Here is a 19,128-nt window from a genome sequence, read left to right as displayed (position 1 = left end):
TGACCACAAGTTGATTACGAATCCCTTTACTTTGAAGGAAGCCGAGGTGACAGTGTAGGAAGAGTGTAACGAAAATAAAACATTGAACTCTACCGTACATAAATAAGCCTGTTACACATAGTTAAAAACTGTAAGATACCATTCATTTTAGAGCCAGTGACATCGTGAAAATATTTCTTCTAGCAGTAATGTTAAAATGCAATATTATTCACATGTTTGTTTTGACATTTATTTAGAATTCTCAAAAAAATGTGTGTTGTGGGCGAATTCACTTATTTTTTTGGGTGAGTGGGGTGTATTTGGTACTTTTCCTACTTCAGGAGGGGGGAATTTGTAGGGGCAGGGGAAAGAATGTTCCTATAATATTGTAACAATTCTTGGATTGAGATAAAAATACACAATTATGCATTCCAAGCATAGAAAACACATATTTCATTTAAAAAAATACAATTTTTCGGTACATTTTATGGAAAATGCCCCCTAGAAAAAACCTTATGTGCTGGAACTTTTTCAATGCGATATTCGTAATCAGCGACCTGCAATCTATAAGGTACACCCTTTCTTCCTCGTTGGAGGAATTTCATGCCGATCAGTGTTATCACTGTTTTGTTCCATTGCATGCTTCTTGAGGGGCATCCCTGATCACATAGTGGTACTGTCGTTATCTTTTAATCAAGGGTTCATAGGTTTGATACCCAATGAAGAGACACAGTGGTTTGGATCCCATTTAAATTATCGGTCCAATCCCAATTAGCCTATCTGTGCATAAAAATGGACTTAAAAGAATTGAGGGGCAGATATTTAAATTCCTTAGAGGATGTGAAGAGAGGCATCAACAACTCAGTTCATTTTGCATTGAAACCTGCTTCATGGTATTCTCAAGAAATTTCATTGGAGGCTGAACATTGGAGAAGTATTGCAGGTTCCAGTGCACTGTAATTTCTAGAAGAGTCAACTGTACTCTTTATGTGGTGCATGAATGAAAATGGTAACCATAGATTTATAATTCGCCCTAGAAATTCTGCCAAGCCAGAACTTAAAGCACAGACAATAAGTTATCTAGTATGCATGAGAATCATAATATAACCTAAGTTGAAACACTGGAAACTAAAAATTTGGTTGCATGTGTATTTAAGATATAGTGATAACTCAAGAATGTTTTAATTGGTAGAGATAATCTATAGGGAGGGAATTTCGAATTCTTTCTTAATGTCTAATGATATTCTGAACTCTGCCACCTTTTTCATGAATCCAAAGTTATTACCTAGGATGGCTGAAATTTTCACAGCTGTCTAACACATTGTCATTTGCTGCAAAAGGTAGACCATCCACTGCACCACATCCGTAATGTAATTCTAAATGATTGGCATATTCTTCTCGAATGTGCCAATTTTATTTTCTCAGTTAACCTTCAGTTAACATATTTATCATGTTTATCATCCATGTTGGGAGATGATGACAGTGCTTCAACAATTTTTTTTAGTTTTATGAGAACAACGGGTCTTTTCCCATGTCTCTGAGGAAATTTCTAGTGTGTTCTTTCTTTTTTAATAAGTTCGTATGTCCTGTGGAGGTCCCTTTACAACCTAGGCATTCAACCTTCCTCAAGGTGCTTTTTACACCCCTATTTTAACGCTCATGTAAACATTTTACATAAGGGGATTTTCCCCCCTTATTCATTGAAGAGTGCAAAAAAATTTCTTCTTCATTCATTTATTTTCTGAGGAACTTGTCTATCTTAAATCAACACATGGGATTAAGGTGCAGTAGTGAGTACATTCTCATATCTAGAAAATATGGGTTTCACACAGATATTACATGGAAGATTCTGTTCATTTAATTCTATTAACATGTATGTTCTATAAGAAATGAGTGGTTATTTAATACAGCTGACTAATAAAACTTGTTCTTTAACTAGGATATATTTAACCCGTGTAAGTTTTTCCACACTTATTATCTCTTGGAGTTCTGTCTTCATGAATTAAGCTTTTCTTTATGTAAATAAAAACCAATTTCAGTTATTATTATTGGATGCGTTAATTGTTACTTAAATAATGAGTTTGATTGTTGTAGATAATGGTACTATGGAGACAACAGACAAACACAAATACCTGTCCCTAAAAATGAAAAATGATTTCAACAAAACTATCAGTTTACTTGGCTTTCAGTGTACAATGAGGATAAGAAGGATGGTTCTAATGAAGAGAATTCATAATGTCATTGGAAAAATCACATGGCTTCTTGAAGGTTAGTTTTATGTGTGTTAAGCACTTTGCATACCTAGCAAAGTGAAAAGCTTGTTATTTAAACATATATGCTTCTAAAGCACTTTTCCTACGTTCAGGAGAATACATACTAGGCCTGTTCAAAAAGAAACCGAACTCCTTTTGTAAAGTGTGTATATAAATTTGTTGAAGAAAACTGACAGTGGTGGTGATTAGTGGTGTCCTTAGTTATTAACGTGGTTCAGTTTCAAGCCATTGCTACGCACAGTACTGCAGTAGATAGCTTTGAGTGCAGATGTGTTTAGTGCCTGCCATGATTTTCAGTTACCCTACTATGAAGTATCTGAAAAGGAAGAGCAACGAGTATGTGTGAAATTGCAGAAAACTTTCAGAGACGCATGGAAGTTACATGAAGCCTATGGCGAGGAATGTTTCAGTTGAACAGTGTTACGAATGGTACAGACATTGCAGATCAGGTCGAATCCCCATCGAGAATGACAAATGAGAAGATCCCATGTTAAAGTGATGTTGATCATGTTCTGCGACTGGTAGGTGATCAGAGTTTATGCCAGATGGTTCCACAGTGAATGCAGCATTGTTCTTTAACGTCATGCAATGATTTCAAGAAAAGGTGCAACACAATAGGCCACATATGCTGTAGATCAAGTCCTGGATGGTTCGTCACGATAAGGCATGTGCTCATTCCTCACTCATTGTCCGGTATTTTTGGGCAAGGCACCAGACACCACTTGTCCCTCAACTGGCCTACTCCACTGATTTGGCACCAGCAGACTTCTTCCTCTTCCCAAAGTTGAAATCAACCCTCAAAGATTACAGATTACAGACAATAGAAGAGATCAAGGGGAATTTCACTATGGGGTCAACATGCATTCCAAAACTGGAGTTCCAGCAGTCATTCCAGGATTGGAAGAAATGCTGGGAGTGGTATGTGCACAGCAGAGGGAAGTAATTTGAAGGAGACAGGTCGAAATAGATTATGAATATTACCATTTCCCAAATTTTGTAAAAGTTCGGTTTCTTTTTAACAACCCTTGTTTAAGAACAGATAAAAGTAAAGACAAAAGAAATTAAAACAAGACAGTAAACACTTAGTGGCTGAGTATGTTGTTGTGGTCAGTCCGCGATTTTGTTACCTGTCAGTAATAAGAATGCTAACAGGTTCCAGGTTTGAGTCTCAGTCTGGGCATGCATGCTCCTTTGCTAGTGTCTATCCATGTGCTTTATCTAATCACCATTCATTCTCATTATCATTATTAGATTTAATAGTTACAAAATATAGTAAAAAAATAGAACAAATGTCACAACAGAAATATACACCCACAATCGCACATACTAACATACATAGAGACATTTCTAACATATTGAGATATAAGTATACACGTAATTTGGAATATGACTTTACATTTCTGTGCACTTTCCAAAAATTAAATATAGTACATTTCATGTATTTCCAATTGTGAAGATTCTGCTTATATGTAATCCATTTGCAGCTGAAGTTTTCTACAAGGGCAAAAAATCATAATTGTGAGATATAGATAAGGAAAAACTCAAAATTAAAATCTAAGTAATGATATTGAACATATGCTTCTATCAATACTAGCTGATTATGGTACCCAAACATATCCACAACTTAGAGTGTGGTAAATATTGGAACATAATATTATTAAATTTTGATAGATTGTCCTGTGGTACAAGTAAATATAACATGCAGGCTTTATGAAATTCAAATTTAAGTAAATGGCATGATCTGCTATGAACAGATTTAAAATAATGCATTCTTCACTTGGCATCTCAAATGAGTTGTTAGTTGTTATCAATAGCTAAATTTTGATTATTACCTAACACTTGGTTTTGAGCTGTAAGCATATGTAGCAAATAAGTGATATATGAATTATCAATATATTATCAACGTTGATGATTTTCTGATGTTTTGTCAATTTCTTTTTTAAATATTTATTTATTTATTTGACAAGATAATTAAGCAAACTCTCAGATTTTGACATTGATCATAATTTTGAGGGGACAACTCATTGGAGATTTTAACTTTATCAAAATAGTTGTAAATTGTGCACACTTTCTTCCCTTTTCTAACCCATGTATCTTGAAGGGCGCTGTGGAAACAGTAATCTAGATACCATAAAATGTCTTTCAAAAGCAAATGTCTTCTGGTTTCACAGCTTATTATTTACACATTTCTCATGCTTCTCTCTTCTGTTCACTGAATGACACATTTTCTTTTGGGTTCTACAACTAAAATATTGAGGTGTCTTTGCTCCTCTCTTGCTTCTGTTGGATTCAAAATATGATTGAAAAATGTACAATAAAACTAATCACTTCCTTCATGAGAAGGTAGCATTTAACCTTTAGGCACACTCTCACTGTTTGCTTCTGATGGCTATTAACAACCAGGAACAGCTCAGCTGTAGAAACTAGAGTGTATTTTGTTGTTTCTAGAGGCCTGCAACTAAACCATAAACAAGTCTTGATATTCTAGCATACTTTCCTAAAGTATGTCACAAAGAAATCAGTTGAAACATTATTCCGAGAAAAGTGGTTACTTGATCATAACATCTGCAAATTAAGAGAGAACTTTTACAATTCAAGCAATAGTTGCATACAACAAGATAAGGAAAGTACTTAATATGATGATTTACGAAGATTTTACACTAGTCGTGTTTCTCTGGTTTTTTAGTATGTGATATCCAACATCAAGAAATAAATTATTGAATTGTACATTCTGATAATGCTCAACATAACTAATCAATCTTAATGAATTATTTCCCCTCAAACTGAATCTTTCTTACACTTACTTTATGAGATAAATGGTTAAAATGAGTTGATGGACACACACAATCACATACAGATTCAAATTTTCTTATCTAACACTATATTTATTGTATCTTTAATGATGTGATACAATATACAGGGGAAAATCTTCCTTTTTATATTTACCAAGATAATATATTAATTGTAACCACTAATATGTATTCAACGTATACAACTTGATTGGCTATTATATTTTCTATTATGCTTCTCTATTAATTCAAATTTTACAGGGGTCGACCTTTTGGCAAGCCACCCAAAAGTTAACCTCACTTCCACATAGTACAACCCAGTAACTACTTCTTGCAGGCCAACAAGCCTCTGGCACTTAGACTCATGCCCAGGATAATCCTTTGTGCAGTTGTGTCGTCCTGTGTCTGTTCCCTTGTCTGCTGAGTGCATCATTATAACCTCTGCATTTAAGTTTGGTTAGTACACTTTAGTCACCTGAAATAGTGTGATTTTTGTTCTTTTTAAGAAATGAATAGATATTGAGATATTGAGTACATATTTAGATACTGAGGTAATGAGTATATATTTAGATATTAAAAAGAAAGATTTGCAAAACATATTTATATTATTTATGTTTAAGTTAAGGGGCCTATCCCCATATTACATTATGGGTTGATGGACAGATATCAATCACATATAGATTTGTATGTCCTAATGTGTCCATGATATAAAAAACATTCAGTCAAATTTTTTCCCAGGTAATCCATTGGCCTCACAAAGAGGAGAAGGAGAAATGCCTGTATATCAGATCATGGAGTGAGTAAAAAGTTATTTCCACAACACAGACAATCGGTGAGCTTAAAGAGACACAATAACTTTAACAGATGCCATACTTGAACTGGACCAGGACAAGAACAACAACTTGTTAACGTAAGTGAGTGATTTTATTTTCTTACTTTCTTACTTTCTTACTTTCTATTTCCTCCCTTCCTTCACTTAAGTGCATTCACTTCATCTGGCCTCTGTCTCTTCTCCTTGCTGCACTCAGTTCCTTCTCTTTCTCTCTCTCTTCCCATTGGTGGATTATCTTCCTTAATTTTCCTCAGTTCTCTTTGAAGAAGGCCATTCTTTCTCTCTCCCTTCTCCTCCTTGGTAAGTGATTTTCTTCTGTCTGTCTCCCTTCTGGTTAGAGAACTTGCTTCTTCTTGTTTCCTTCTATGGCTTTGGAATTAGTTGATCTCTTTCTCTTCTCTTTTGACAACATGCTTACACTCCCTTGTGTAATAAGCCTGTTCAGAGGGCGAGTGTATTTAGTAGTCTACTTTCCATGTTGTTACGGAAGTTCCAAGTGAGTGTACCATCATTTATTTTATCAAATTACTACTCATCGTCTTCCTTGCGATTTGCCAAAAGTGGCAAAAAAAAGTGATTTCGTCCTATTGCTTGTTCCTCTCTATCTACTTCTCAATTTCCTTTATCTATCTCCTTCTCCTTAGTGCATTTACAGTCCATTGTGTTCATCTCCATCTACTTGGAGGACACAATATTTTATATCAGCTTTCATTCTCCCGCAAATGCATGTTATTTTCATTCCTTTTACTTACATCCATTCTCCTTCTTGAACTATACATATGCTGTCTCTTCTTATCTTTTTGAAGGAATTTGCTACTTACTATATCCCTCTCTTCTCCTATGACCTCTGCTTGTCCTTTGAAGACTTGCCTCCTCATATCTCCCTCCTTTTACCTTGGCAAACTTGCCTCCTTCTATATCCTTCCCTTCTACTAGTAAGAAATATTCCTTGCTTTACACTCCCATTCTACTTGGAAGACTTTCCTGGGTTTACTTGTTCCTATGTTCCTCCAATATCATTCGAGGACTTACTTGTTGCTATCTGCCTCTGCTTTTTTCTCCTTTTACCTTCACCTCTTACCGTTGTGAATTATGAATTTATTTTCCTCCTCTCTCTTTCTCTCCCTTATTTCTCAGTAGGATTGCCACCTACTATTTTCTCCACCCTCAATGAAGAACTGGTGTGATTTTAATTGTCTGTCTTTTACTTGGATGACTGACTCCTCTTAAAATCTTTCTCTGCCATTGGGGAATTTGCATCCTTCCTCTTCCTTCTAATACGTTTACATTTCTCCTTATTTGCCTCTCTTTTTAAGATTGGTTGATTTGGTTGATTTGGTGTTTTAAGTCCACTTTATGCACAGTAAGGCTAATCGGGACTGGACCTACAGTTTAAAGTGGGATCCGAACCACTTGTACCTCCACCGGGTATCGAACCCGGGACCCCTTGATTACAAGGCGACGACGCAACCACTGCGCCATCGGGGAGGCCACTCTCTTTTTAAGAGAACTTGGATCCTCTTCATATTTCCCTTCCTTCTCCTTTGAGAATATGTTTCTCCTTACCCCCTTCATCTCCTCGTAGTTGTAGAGTATCATCTCTCCCTATCCGTTTCATTGTTCCTAGAAAAATCTACTCCCTCTCGCCAACCCTTATTCTTGGAACACTTATCTCCTGCTATCTCCTTCCCTTCTCTTTCAGGAAAGAAATTCACCAAGTTGAAGAGGCGACATAGGAAGAAATGAGTCCTCTATGGAGAACAGAAGGTGAGTGATGGAAAGGAATTTACAAATGGAAGATGGAAAATTGGTAGTACTTTGTCCTTCCTCCTCTATTCAACAAAAGAATGTAGAAGGAAAGTAATCCATTAAGTGGATGAAAAGGGACAGGAAACACCGAGTCCTCAAAGGAGAAATGAAGTCGTAGAAGGAAGATTGTAAGAAGGGAGATAACAAAATACGAGTCAGCCATGAATACTGGCAGATGAGAAAAGGAATACAATCCACTATATGGAAAATAGAAGAAAAACTTGGTCTTCATCATCATCATCCTCCATTTGTAATCCATTCCCTCATCCCATCTCTCTTCCTTCTCCTTCAAGAACTCAGCATTTCCTGTCTCCTCTAATTCCCCTTGGTGGATCCCTATCCTTCTATCTTCTTCCATTCTCCTTGGATTATTCGTTTCTTCTTATTTCCTTTCCTTGTCAAAAGTGGATTATACTCATATCTCCCCTCTCCTTGGTCATTTCAGATCTTGATATCCCTTCTTCCATATGCTGGTTTTCATTCCTTTCATCACTTTTCATTCTCCATGGAGAACTCAGTTCTCCTGTACACATCCATTGTTACGTTCTTTTTCCTATCTCATTCACACTCTTGGTATAACACACTTCTTTATCTATTCTTCCACTATGATTGGTGGATTTACTTCAGTTCATCTCTCCTTTCTTTTTTGCATGACTAGATATTCCCTATCTCACCCTTTCCTCTCTATGAAGGAATCTCTTCCTTCTATTTTGTTCCTTTCTGCTCCTTGAAGGACTAAGATTTTTCCTATCTCCGCTCTTGCACTTTATGTATTTCCTCCATTTCTTCCTCTCACTCCACTCACTCCTCCTCTCACTTCATTCACTCTTCCAGCCACTCTACATGGATGACACAATTCTTCCTGTCTCACCTCTTCTACTTGGAGATTTTCTTTCTTCTATCACCAAATTGTCACTCTTCAACTTGGCTGATTCCTTTTCTTACATTTGATTGATTGATTGAGTTTGTGTTTTTAGTCCACTTTATGCACAGTAAGGCTAATCGGGACTGGACCTACAGTTTAAAGTGGGCTCCGAACCACTTGTGCCTCCACCAGGTATCGAACCCAGGACCTATTCTTCCATTTCTTTCCATTCTCAATGAAGGATTCATTAACTTCTTTATTTCTTCCCTCTTGCATCTGATGTATTATCTTCATTTTGTATCTCCCATTCCCAATGGATGATGACACAGTTCTTCAGCAAGTACTTTAAGTACTTTCTTCCACTTGGGTGAAATCCACCAAGAAATAATGGGGAGATACCATCTCAAACTACACCAAGACAGGGATAGAAGGAACTTAACCCATCAAGGCGATGAAAAAATATGAGAGGAAACAAAACAGAAAAACTGAGTCCCCCATGGACAATGAAAGAGAGGAGGAGAAGACACCTAGCAGAGCATGGAAAATGGAAAAAGTCTACTCCTCCATGGAGAATGAAAGCTGTGAGGTCTAACAGAAACTGCCAAGCTGTAGAGGCAAGATTGAAATAACTGTGCAGAATTGAAAATGAGAGGAGGAAAGGAATCCACTAGAGGAAGAGGTGAGATAGGAAGACCTGAGTCATTTGCAGAAAGTTGAAGCTGGGAGGTAAATCGGAATCCACCAAGTGGAAGAATTGACTTGGGTTAGGTCATGTTAGTATAGATAGAAGGAATGGAGTCTTTCATGGAGAATAGAAAGTAAGTGGAGGAGGAAAGGAAACCACCAAGTAGTGGACGGAATAATAGAAGAACTGTGCCACACATGGATAACGGAAAGTAAGAGTAGGAATGGAGCTCTTCAGATTGAAGTGAAGAGATAGGAGGGACTATGTCCTTCAAGCATAATGGAAGTGAACGGAAATGAATCCACCTTTCCATTCTCCATGTAAGACTGAGCCTTCTATCTTATATACCATTATGCTTCAAGAACACAATCACTTATGGGGATATAGGGAGAACCAAGTCCCCTATAGAGATTGGAATTTTAAGATATGAAACAAATCCACTAAGTAGAAGGGAAGACATGGGAGGAACTGAGTATTGCTTGGAGAAAGGAATGTGATATGAGCAAATAGAAGGGAGGGATAATTGAGTCCCTCGTGGAAAATGAATCTTAGAGAATGAATGAGATACACCTAGTTGGAGAATAGAGTTAAGAATAACTGAGTCCTTCATAGGTATTTCAATGTGAGAGGAGGAAAGATATCCATTATGAGGAAGAGGGGGAAATAGAAAGAACTGAATCCTCCATAGAGAATGGAAGACTATAGAATAAAAAAAATCTAGGAAATGGAAGAAGGAGAAATAGGAAGAAAAAATCCTCCAAACGGAAGGGAAGAAAATAGGAAGAGGTGAAGCGGGGAACATTATAATAACTTAATGCTTCAATTAGAAGAGGGATAGGACACAGGAGGAAATTATTTCACCAAGGAGTGAAATTGTAACAAAAGTGGAGTGAAGTGCTTCAAGAAAAGTGGAGAGATGAAATGAAGTAAATCCACAAATGATAGTGGAAGAAGAGACAGGGAACATGAGGAGAACTGAGTCCTCACAGACGAAGAAAGGGGATGGGAAGTTCCACGAGGGACTAGGAAAGGATATAGGAAGAACTGAGTTAACTGAGGATAACAGAAGAAAATATGAGGAAGGAATTCCACTAACAAGAAGAGGCATAGATAGGAGGAATGATACACTCACACTTATCACTGTATGCACCAACTGAGTAAGTAGAAGAAATAGACAAATATTACTTTTATGAGTAGCAGGAAAGCATATATAATAATCAGCCGAAATAAGTTATAATAATTCTTGGAGACTTCAACACCAACATAGGAAGAGAGGATGTATATAAACCAACTATTTTGAAGCTTAGCTTACACTTAAACTGTAATGAAAATGGAGAAAACTAGTAGATTTTGCTACCAGTAAAAATATGTTAGTGAGTAGCACGACATTCCCACACAAAAACATAAATAAAGCTACCTGGCAGTGTCCAGATGGTGTGACAAACAATCAGATAGACCATACATTAATAGACATAAGATATTGCAGTGATATATTAGATGAACAGAGCTATAGAGGAGCCAATATAGATCTGATCATTACGTAGTAACCATCAGATATAAACATGGAATCTCAAACACAAAGAAAGAACAAGGAATTAAACAGTCTAAATATAATGTGCAACTATTGATACAAAATCTAGAGACGAGAATATCAAATCAAATTGAAACAAAATTTTGAAAATATACAGAATCCTAACCATAGAAGAAAAATGGAAAAGAATAAAGGAAAACATTCAGAAAACAGCAAAAGAGACAATAGAATGTGAAGAGAAAACTAAAAGAAAGAAATAGTTTGAAATGAGTTGCCAGATACCATTAGATGAAAGAAACGTAGCTAGAAATAATGTTCTGCAAAGGAAGACCAGAGCAAGTGTAGGGAATTGGATAGTGAAAAGAAGAGTATCCAAAAGAGAATGTAGAAGAAAAAACGGCAGTGGGAAAAAGAAAAACTAATAGAACTAAATGAACTACATAATAAGAAAGAAGTAAGGAATATGTATAAAAGAATAGCAAACTATAAGAAAGGATTCCACCCGTGAACAAATTTGTGCAGAGATAATGAAAGAAATCTTATTGGAGATAAAAAGAAAATAATAAGTAGATGGGCAGAATATTTTAAAGAATTATTACGTTTCGATGAAAATGAAAATAGGTTATCAGAAATAAGAAATGACCAATAATGGGATGAAGAACAAGACTTGCCTAAACTAAAGGAAGTCATACAAAGCTTTAATAATAACAAAGCACAGTAGAATATGAAATTACTGCTGAAATGCTCAAAAATGGAGGAGCAGAATTAAAGAAACAAATAAATCTTTGACGTTATTAAACAGATCTGGAAAAAACCTGAAATGCCAAAGGGGTGGACAGTAGCAATAATATGTCTGATACACAAAAGGAATGACAAGACTTGTTTTAAGAATTATAGGAGCATATGTCTCCTTAATGTGACATACAAAATATTTACAAAAATTCTGGAAAGAAGACTAGAACCATACATAGTGACTACCAGTGCGTATTTAGAAGTAATAGATCAACAATAGACTAAACTTTGTATTAAGAATGATATTTGAGAAAAGTTTTGAACACAATTTTAACATACATTTGACTTTATACAAAGATACAAACTCTTGTAAGATAATGAGAGAGGTATGGATATCCCAGAAAAATTTGAAATACAAAATTAGAATAGAAAACCAACTACAAAAGAAACGCAAATTGCAAAAGAACTACGACAAGGGGATAGTCTCTCCACACTGCTGTTTAACATAAGTTTGAACCATGCAAATAGAAAGATTGAAATAAATCCTGGAGGAACCATCTTAAATAAGACAATACAATACCTTGCATTTGCTGATGACATTACCTTACTAAGCAGAACATCAAAAGCCCTAGAAGATGGCCTAAAACAATTATAAGGTGGACTTGAGATTGGACTGGAAATAAACCAAGATAAGACAAAATACACGAAAGCAACAAGAAACAATACGAGTTCGAAACACACAGTCAAAAGTTTGAGCGAGTTGGAAATTTAAAATATCTAGGTTCAACAATAACAGAAGATAATAACATTGCAGAAGAGGTAAAAGCAAGAATAACAGCAGGCAACATATGCTATCATGAATTTGGAAATATATTAAAATCGTTACAAGTGAAGCAAAAGCTGAAACTAAGACTGTATAGAACGATAATGAGACCAATAGTGATGTATGGGTCAGAAACTTGGTGTCTGACAAGAAAAGAAGAAGAAAGTCTATTGGAGAAGAAGATTTTACATAAGATATATGGACCAATGAATGAACATGGCATTTGGAGAATCAGGAAAAATGAAGAAGTAGCTACACTTTACCAGAACCCAAGTATAACAAGTGAAATAAGAGCCAAATGCCTTGGCTGGCTGGGGCACGTAGAAAAGATGCAACCAGACAGAGCAGTATATAAGACCTACCAAGGGAAACAGGAAGGTAAGAGGAGTGTTGGCAGACCCAGGAAGAGATGGTGGAAGAAGACCTCAAACGAGCATAAGAGGATGGAGAACTAGAGCGAAGAACCGAGAAGAGTGGGCAGCTATCATCAAGGAGGCCAAGGCCCTGCATTGGGCTGTAGAGCCATGGAATAAGTAAGTAAGTATGCTCTCAAAGGAGACATGGGATGAATAACCATATAAAATGAAAGGAGAAATAAAAACTGAATGCTCCAGGATGAAGGAAGGTGGTAGGAGGAATTAAATTTACGAAGGGCGAATAACACAATATAGGAAATAGGGAATTATGTACGGAATTGAGTAGAAGATATGAAGAGGCAAATACACTTAGTTCTACAAGAAGAATGAAAAAGATTGAAGGAAGTAAATCTACAAAATAAAATAGGGGAGAAGAAATACTGTCCTCTCAAGAGAAGAAAGGAAATAGGTTGAAGTAAATCAGCCAAGGACAATACAAGGCTTTAGAATGAACTGTGGCCTGAGAAGAGAATTAATGGAGACAGGAGGAATTAAATCCACAAAGTGAAAGGAATACAGACAGATAGAACTAGGACATTCAATGAGAAGATTAGGTAGTTGGAGGATTGATTCCATGAAACGAAATGGGTAGAGAGAAAGAACTGAGTCCTCCAACAAGAATGGAGAGAAATAAGATGCAGATGATTAATCAAGGACAAAGGAAGGATATATTAAGGACTGAATTCTCCAAGGAGACTGGAAGAAGATAGGAGGAAGGATGTCAACCAAGGAGAAGAGGAGAGAGAGAAAGAACTGAGTCGTCGATGAACTGTGGAAGGAGAGAAGAGAAAAAGGATCCTGCAAGTTGAAAAGGGTGATAGGATGGAACAAGTTTTAATCCCCCAAGGATAAGGGTGTGAGAGAGAGCATGAAATAAATGAACGATAGATAGAGGGTGGATATTTATTTATTTATTTATTTATTGCATCTTGTTTATCATGGCGAAGTTAAGGCTTTGTAGCCTTTTCTACCACTTAACAAGGTTTACAAAAACATTTAAACCATTACATAGAAAGGTAAATATTAAAATATATAGAGAGAAATATAAAATTACAAAGAAAAAAATTACAGAAAAAAATGATAAGAAAAAACAATACATACGGGAATAAAAACCTAATCTATACTCAGGAGCATACAACAAAACACACACATACACACACACACAATCACATATTCATGACAGTAATCAGGGATTTGAAATATTAAGGTGAATAAGGGTTTTCAGTGTTTTTCTGCGCTTAACTGTATTCAATTTATCACTAAAATATAATGTGCTAACAATTTGTGCCCAATAAAAAATGTTTTAATTGTGTCTTAAAGACATATGCTGAAGATGAGTTCCGGATTTCGAGGGGCAGTGAGTTCCAAAGACGAGAAGTAGAAATGGTGAAAGTTTTTGAATAAAAATTTGAGTTATGAAGGGGGATGAGTAGTTGAGTTCTCCCTCGGGATCTGGTGTCAAGGCTGTGTGATTCGGAAAGCATTGAGAATCTGCTCGAGAGATAAGCCGGTTCCTTTAAACTGATTGCCCTATAGAGAAGAGTGAGGTTGTGTACCTTTCGCTGATCAATTAATTTGAGCCAATTTAGCTTTGTAAAGAAAACGGATAAATGGTCAATGTATTTCAGATCGAAAATAAAGTGGACGCAAGTGTTTTGTACTTGTTGAAGACATTGAGCGAGATCATCTGGTAGTTCGGAATAGACAGAATCGCAGTCATCGAAGTGTGGAAAAACAAGTGCTTGCACCAGTTTGATTTTAATGCTAACGGGTAGAAAATGTTTAAGCCGAAGAAGAGCGTGTAATACAGCGAAGGCTCTTTTACTAGTTAAATTTATGTGATCTGACCATGATAGATGCTGATTAAACATTACGCCCAGATTTTTGGCTGTTTTACTTAATTTAATAGCTTTCCCCAAGACCATTATGGGAGGGAGGGAAGATATTTCAAATGCGGAAAGCATTTTCTGTGAACCTATAATAATAGTTTGGGTTTCCGAAGGGTTAATTAGTAGCCCATGATTAGCTGACCAAGTACGGATTTTGTTCAGATCATAATTTATATCGCGAATTAATTTTCAATATTCTTTGGAGGAAAGGACAAATACAGCTGAACATCATCTGCATAGATGTGATATTTGCAGTGTTTGAGTGCGTCAATAATATGGTTAATGTACAGAGAGAAGAGGAGTGGACCAAGGATGGTTCCCTAGGGGACACCGGCACTGATTGATCGCCATGACAATTTCTCACCAGAGTTGAAGACACATTGTTGGCGTTCATTAATATACGAACGGAACCAATCTATGGTTAGGTCAGAGAAGTTGTACAGGAAGGATAGTTTCGATAGCAGGATATCATGGTCAATAGTCTGAAAAGCTTTACTAAAGTCCAGAAGTACAAGAATAGTTACTTCTTTAATGTCCATGGCGTGTCTTATGTCATCCGTCACGTTGATGAGCGCTGTGCAGGTGCTATGGTTGCGCCGGAATCCCAATTGCAGGGCATTTATTAGATTCTTTCGTGATAAGAAATTATGCGTTTGGTTACTGACAACATGTTCGAGAGCTTTGGACAGAGCCGGGAGAATACTTATCTGCCGGTGGTCGCCGAGGCTGAGAACTTTGTTTGTTTTCGGCAGAGGGCGAACCTTAGCCAGTTTCCAAATCAACGGGAATATGCCGAAGGACAGGGAGAAATTAAAAATGCCTGTTATAGGAACGAGAACGTACGGGAGAATTTTTTTAATAATTAAAACAGAGATTTCGTCTATTCCCACAGCTGTGGATTTTATTTTATTGAGTGCTGACTGAACGTGTTCTGGCCGAATGAGCGAGAAGAAAAATTTTGGTGCGGTGCTGTGAACGGTGGTCGAAATCGTTCGTATTGTTTCTTCTCTTACATTATTGTCGAGTGTTTGAACTTCACTGAAATATTCGTACAACGTTTCTATGGAGAAGTTTAATTGATCGTTCCTTTTCTGTTTATCAACACCTAAAGTTTTTAGTTTTTTCCAAATAACATCCAACTTTTTCTCATAATTTAGAAGATCGTTCGCAAATCGACGCTTTGCTTTCCTGACCTCTTGGTTACAACGATTTTGTAATATTCTGAAACTTTCGAAACTGCCACTTGCCGACTGGCTGCACTTTACGTCCCTCCGATGTTTGCCATAGGCTCGATCCCTGGCTGCCATGAGTTGCCGCATGTCGTCCGTCAACCACGGACAAGGGGGGCGAGAGATGCGTTTCTTTTTCACCGGGGCGTGCTTGTTGTACAGCTGGAGAATGAAAGTGTTAATTAGATTCACCTGTTGGTCAAGAGTGGGCAACGTGCTGATTACGTGCCATGGGAGAAGGGTGGCGTCAGCAGATAATTGCGCATCATTTATGTTTTTAATGTCTCTGTAAGATACAAGTTTGGCTTTGTACTTGGGAATGCGTAGCTCGTAAGATAAAAATATCATGTCATGGTAAGAGATTCCGGGTACTGTGGTTTGTCCGTGACTTACTACGGGTGATGGGCTGGAAACAAGAATTAAGTCAATCAATGATTCAGAGGTTGGAGTGTGGTGAGTTGGGTCGAGAGGACAGATGGAAAGGTTCAGAGCAGACACCGTGTTCCGGAAAGACGTGACTTCTTTCTTTGTGCTGCAGAAATCGATATTAAAGTCCCCCAAAATTATTGAATGTTCATAGTTGGGCAAGAAATTCCCGATTTCATTTTCGAAGTTGACGAGGGAAGTGCAAGGAGGTCGGTATACTATGGACAAAAGAACCTTTTGTTGTCTTACGGGGACTTCGAGAATGAGGAATTCAGAAGAATAGTTATATTCTCCGTGAGATTCTGCTATTACTTTTGCGTTAATGTCTTCCCTTAGATATATTGCTACTCCCCCGCCCCTTTTTCCGATCCTGTCTCTCCTAAAGAGTTTAAATCCCGCCACATGAATATATGAATAACTTAGTTCTCCATGGAGAATAGAATCCACCAAATATAAGAGGAGAGATGAAAAGATCTTAGTCCTTCTAGGAAAATGGAAAGAGGTAGATGGGAGGGAATTCACCACAGGAATGAAAGTATACAGGAAGAACTGAGTCCCCTAAAGTGAAGGGACAGAGAGTAGGAAGTAAATCCACCAAAGGCATGGAGAGGTTATTGGAAAGACTGAGTCCTCCAAGGATACTGAAGGAAACGAATATAGCACTGGAAAACATGGAAAATAATAGAATTTAGGCCAACAAGGAGAACGGAGGGAGATAGCATGATATAAATCACCAAGGATAAGAGAGGAACATAGGAAAAACTTAGTCCTATGCAGAGAATGGAAGGAGAAAGGAGTAAGGGAATCTACCAGGAGTAAAATAATAAATTGGAAAATCTGATTCCTGGAAGGAGAAGGAAGGGAATCCACAAGGGAAAAAAAGTGAAAAATATGAAGAACTGAATCCTCCAAAGTTATAGAAAGATGATAGGATCAATGTAATGATACTGGTGAAAGGGTGTAAGATGAACTGTGTCCTGCAAAGAGATAGGCGAGATATGGAAGGAATTAATTGTGGAATGGAGAAGGGAGTGAGAGAGAATTTATTCCTTCAAGGATAAGTAATTGATATGAGATAAAGAAAACTCCATCAAAGAAAGAAGAATGAGGTAGAAAGAACTGAGCCCTTCAAAGAGAAGGTAAGGAGACAGGAAGAACTGTGTCTTCCAAGCAGATGATAAAAAAAGATACGCAGAATGTATGTATTTTTGCTAGTTAGTATTTATTTTTATTTATCTATTTACTCAGTTTCAGATACAGTCTTGGCCATTTTACACTGAAACAAAAGATAACAAAAGATGAAAACAGTAACAAGATGGGATAGATTTACATATTCTTGGTCAGTAATGTACAAAAATTACTTTCTGGAAGGAAAATATCTACATGCAGGGGAAGTTTGTTGTAGATTTCTGGCAGCCTGTAAAACAGGGAGCATTGTAGAAGAGTTAGCCTAGTAGTTGGGTTGTGGAAGAGTTGCAGGTTTTGGTTTTGCTTTTGGGGTACCCTAAGTGTAAATTCACTGATTAGGAGATCAGTTCTGATTTTGCCATTTATTATCTTGTATGAAAATTTCATGTCAGCAGCCATGGTGTCTGATTTGGATACATGTCCGAAAGAAGGTATATTATGGTGAACAATGGCAAGAAAGAAACTGAGAACAAAATGTATTCTGGTAAGATTGGTTTTTCAGGCCATTGCCCAAATTGGGGAGCAGTTTTCAAGGATGGGCGAGATTTAGAGAATAAAGCAAGAGATGATGGATGGGTTTTGAATTTCACTAAATATGTATAGAAGACCAAGAAGATGCATGGCTTTTTTAGTGGTAGCTATAATATGATAATTAAAAGTGATTTTCTCATCCATGATATTACCTAGGTCTTTTTGAGTGGAAACTTTTTGGATTGGATTGTTTTCAATAGCTTAAGCAGACACCACTTTGTTCTTTTTTAGGGAAAAGTAAGGAAAGATCATTTCTGAGGGTTTAATTCTAGATTCCACTGACTACACCAATTAACAAGTTCTGCGAGAGCATTTTGAAGAATCGTCATGCCATGATGCGATGAGATCTCCTTGAAGAGTTTACAATCATCTGCAAACAAAAGTATATTGATAAGGAGGGAGGACAGTTTTTCAAAGAGGTCATCCATGTACAGAAGGAATTGGAGTAGGCCTAAGACTCTCCCCTGAGGATAAGTGGAGGAGAGGGTCAGAAACTGAACAAAAGCATTGAAAAGTTCGGCTCTTTCTTCTCTGCTAGCAATATCAGTATTATGAACAATTTTTTTAGGTATACGTGGGCTTTGTTTTCTTGAATTTAGTAATGTGAAGAATCTCTTTGGGTTTGTAGTACATTCGGTTGTTATGTTATTTATATATTCACTATATTTTTTTTAGTAGGTATCTTGAGTGACGTCTGATGTCAAAATAGGTACCCTGAGTGTGAACATTAGAGTGCTGCTTCCATAGGCACCAAGCCTGTTTTTTTTTTTTTTTTTTTAACACAAAGGGAACTTCTCTGTCGAAACACATGGGGTATTTGGTAGATCTCAGTCTTGCGGTGGGTACGAAGTCTTTTATTGTGGCATGCAAAATTTCAACAAAGTTCTTAATGGTTTCGTTCACTTCCTCTTCCATCAACGAAAACCAAGGGTAGGCATTGAGCGCACGCTGGATGACATTCCATGGAGCTTTTCGCCATAGGTGGTGGGGGGTGTTGGTTCCGCTTGGCAGATTCCTTGTAAGTTTTGGTATTGATGAGGATCAGTGAAAATGAATCATGAAGGGGCACTCATAAAGAACATCCAATGACCTGGCTATGAATCAAACATGGAAACTTCTAAGACAATCTTA

General features: G+C 37.0%; 1 protein-coding gene across 1 annotated transcript; it reads left to right on the top strand.

Annotated features, from left to right (window-relative positions):
- The first annotated feature begins 12,422 nt into the window (after positions 1-12,422).
- LOC146003461 (uncharacterized) lies at positions 12,423-12,773 on the top strand. The gene has a single exon (XM_083141750.1). The coding sequence runs from the start codon at positions 12,423-12,425 to the stop codon at positions 12,771-12,773; it is 351 nt and encodes a 116-aa protein (XP_082997876.1).
- Positions 12,774-19,128: the final 6,355 nt, after the last annotated feature.

The sequence above is a fragment of the Lepisma saccharinum genome, chromosome 20 (assembly GCF_977018435.1).
Source record: "Lepisma saccharinum chromosome 20, izLepSacc3.1, whole genome shotgun sequence".
NCBI lineage: Eukaryota > Metazoa > Arthropoda > Insecta > Zygentoma > Lepismatidae > Lepisma > Lepisma saccharinum.
The sequence above is the reverse complement of the archived record's forward strand: the minus strand, read 5'-3'. Positions and strand labels throughout refer to the sequence as shown.

Excerpts from the sequence above, each read along its gene's own strand:
- LOC146003461 (XM_083141750.1), top strand. The coding sequence starts at position 12,423 with ATGAGACCAATAGTGATGTATGGGTCAGAAACTTGGTGTCTGACAAGA.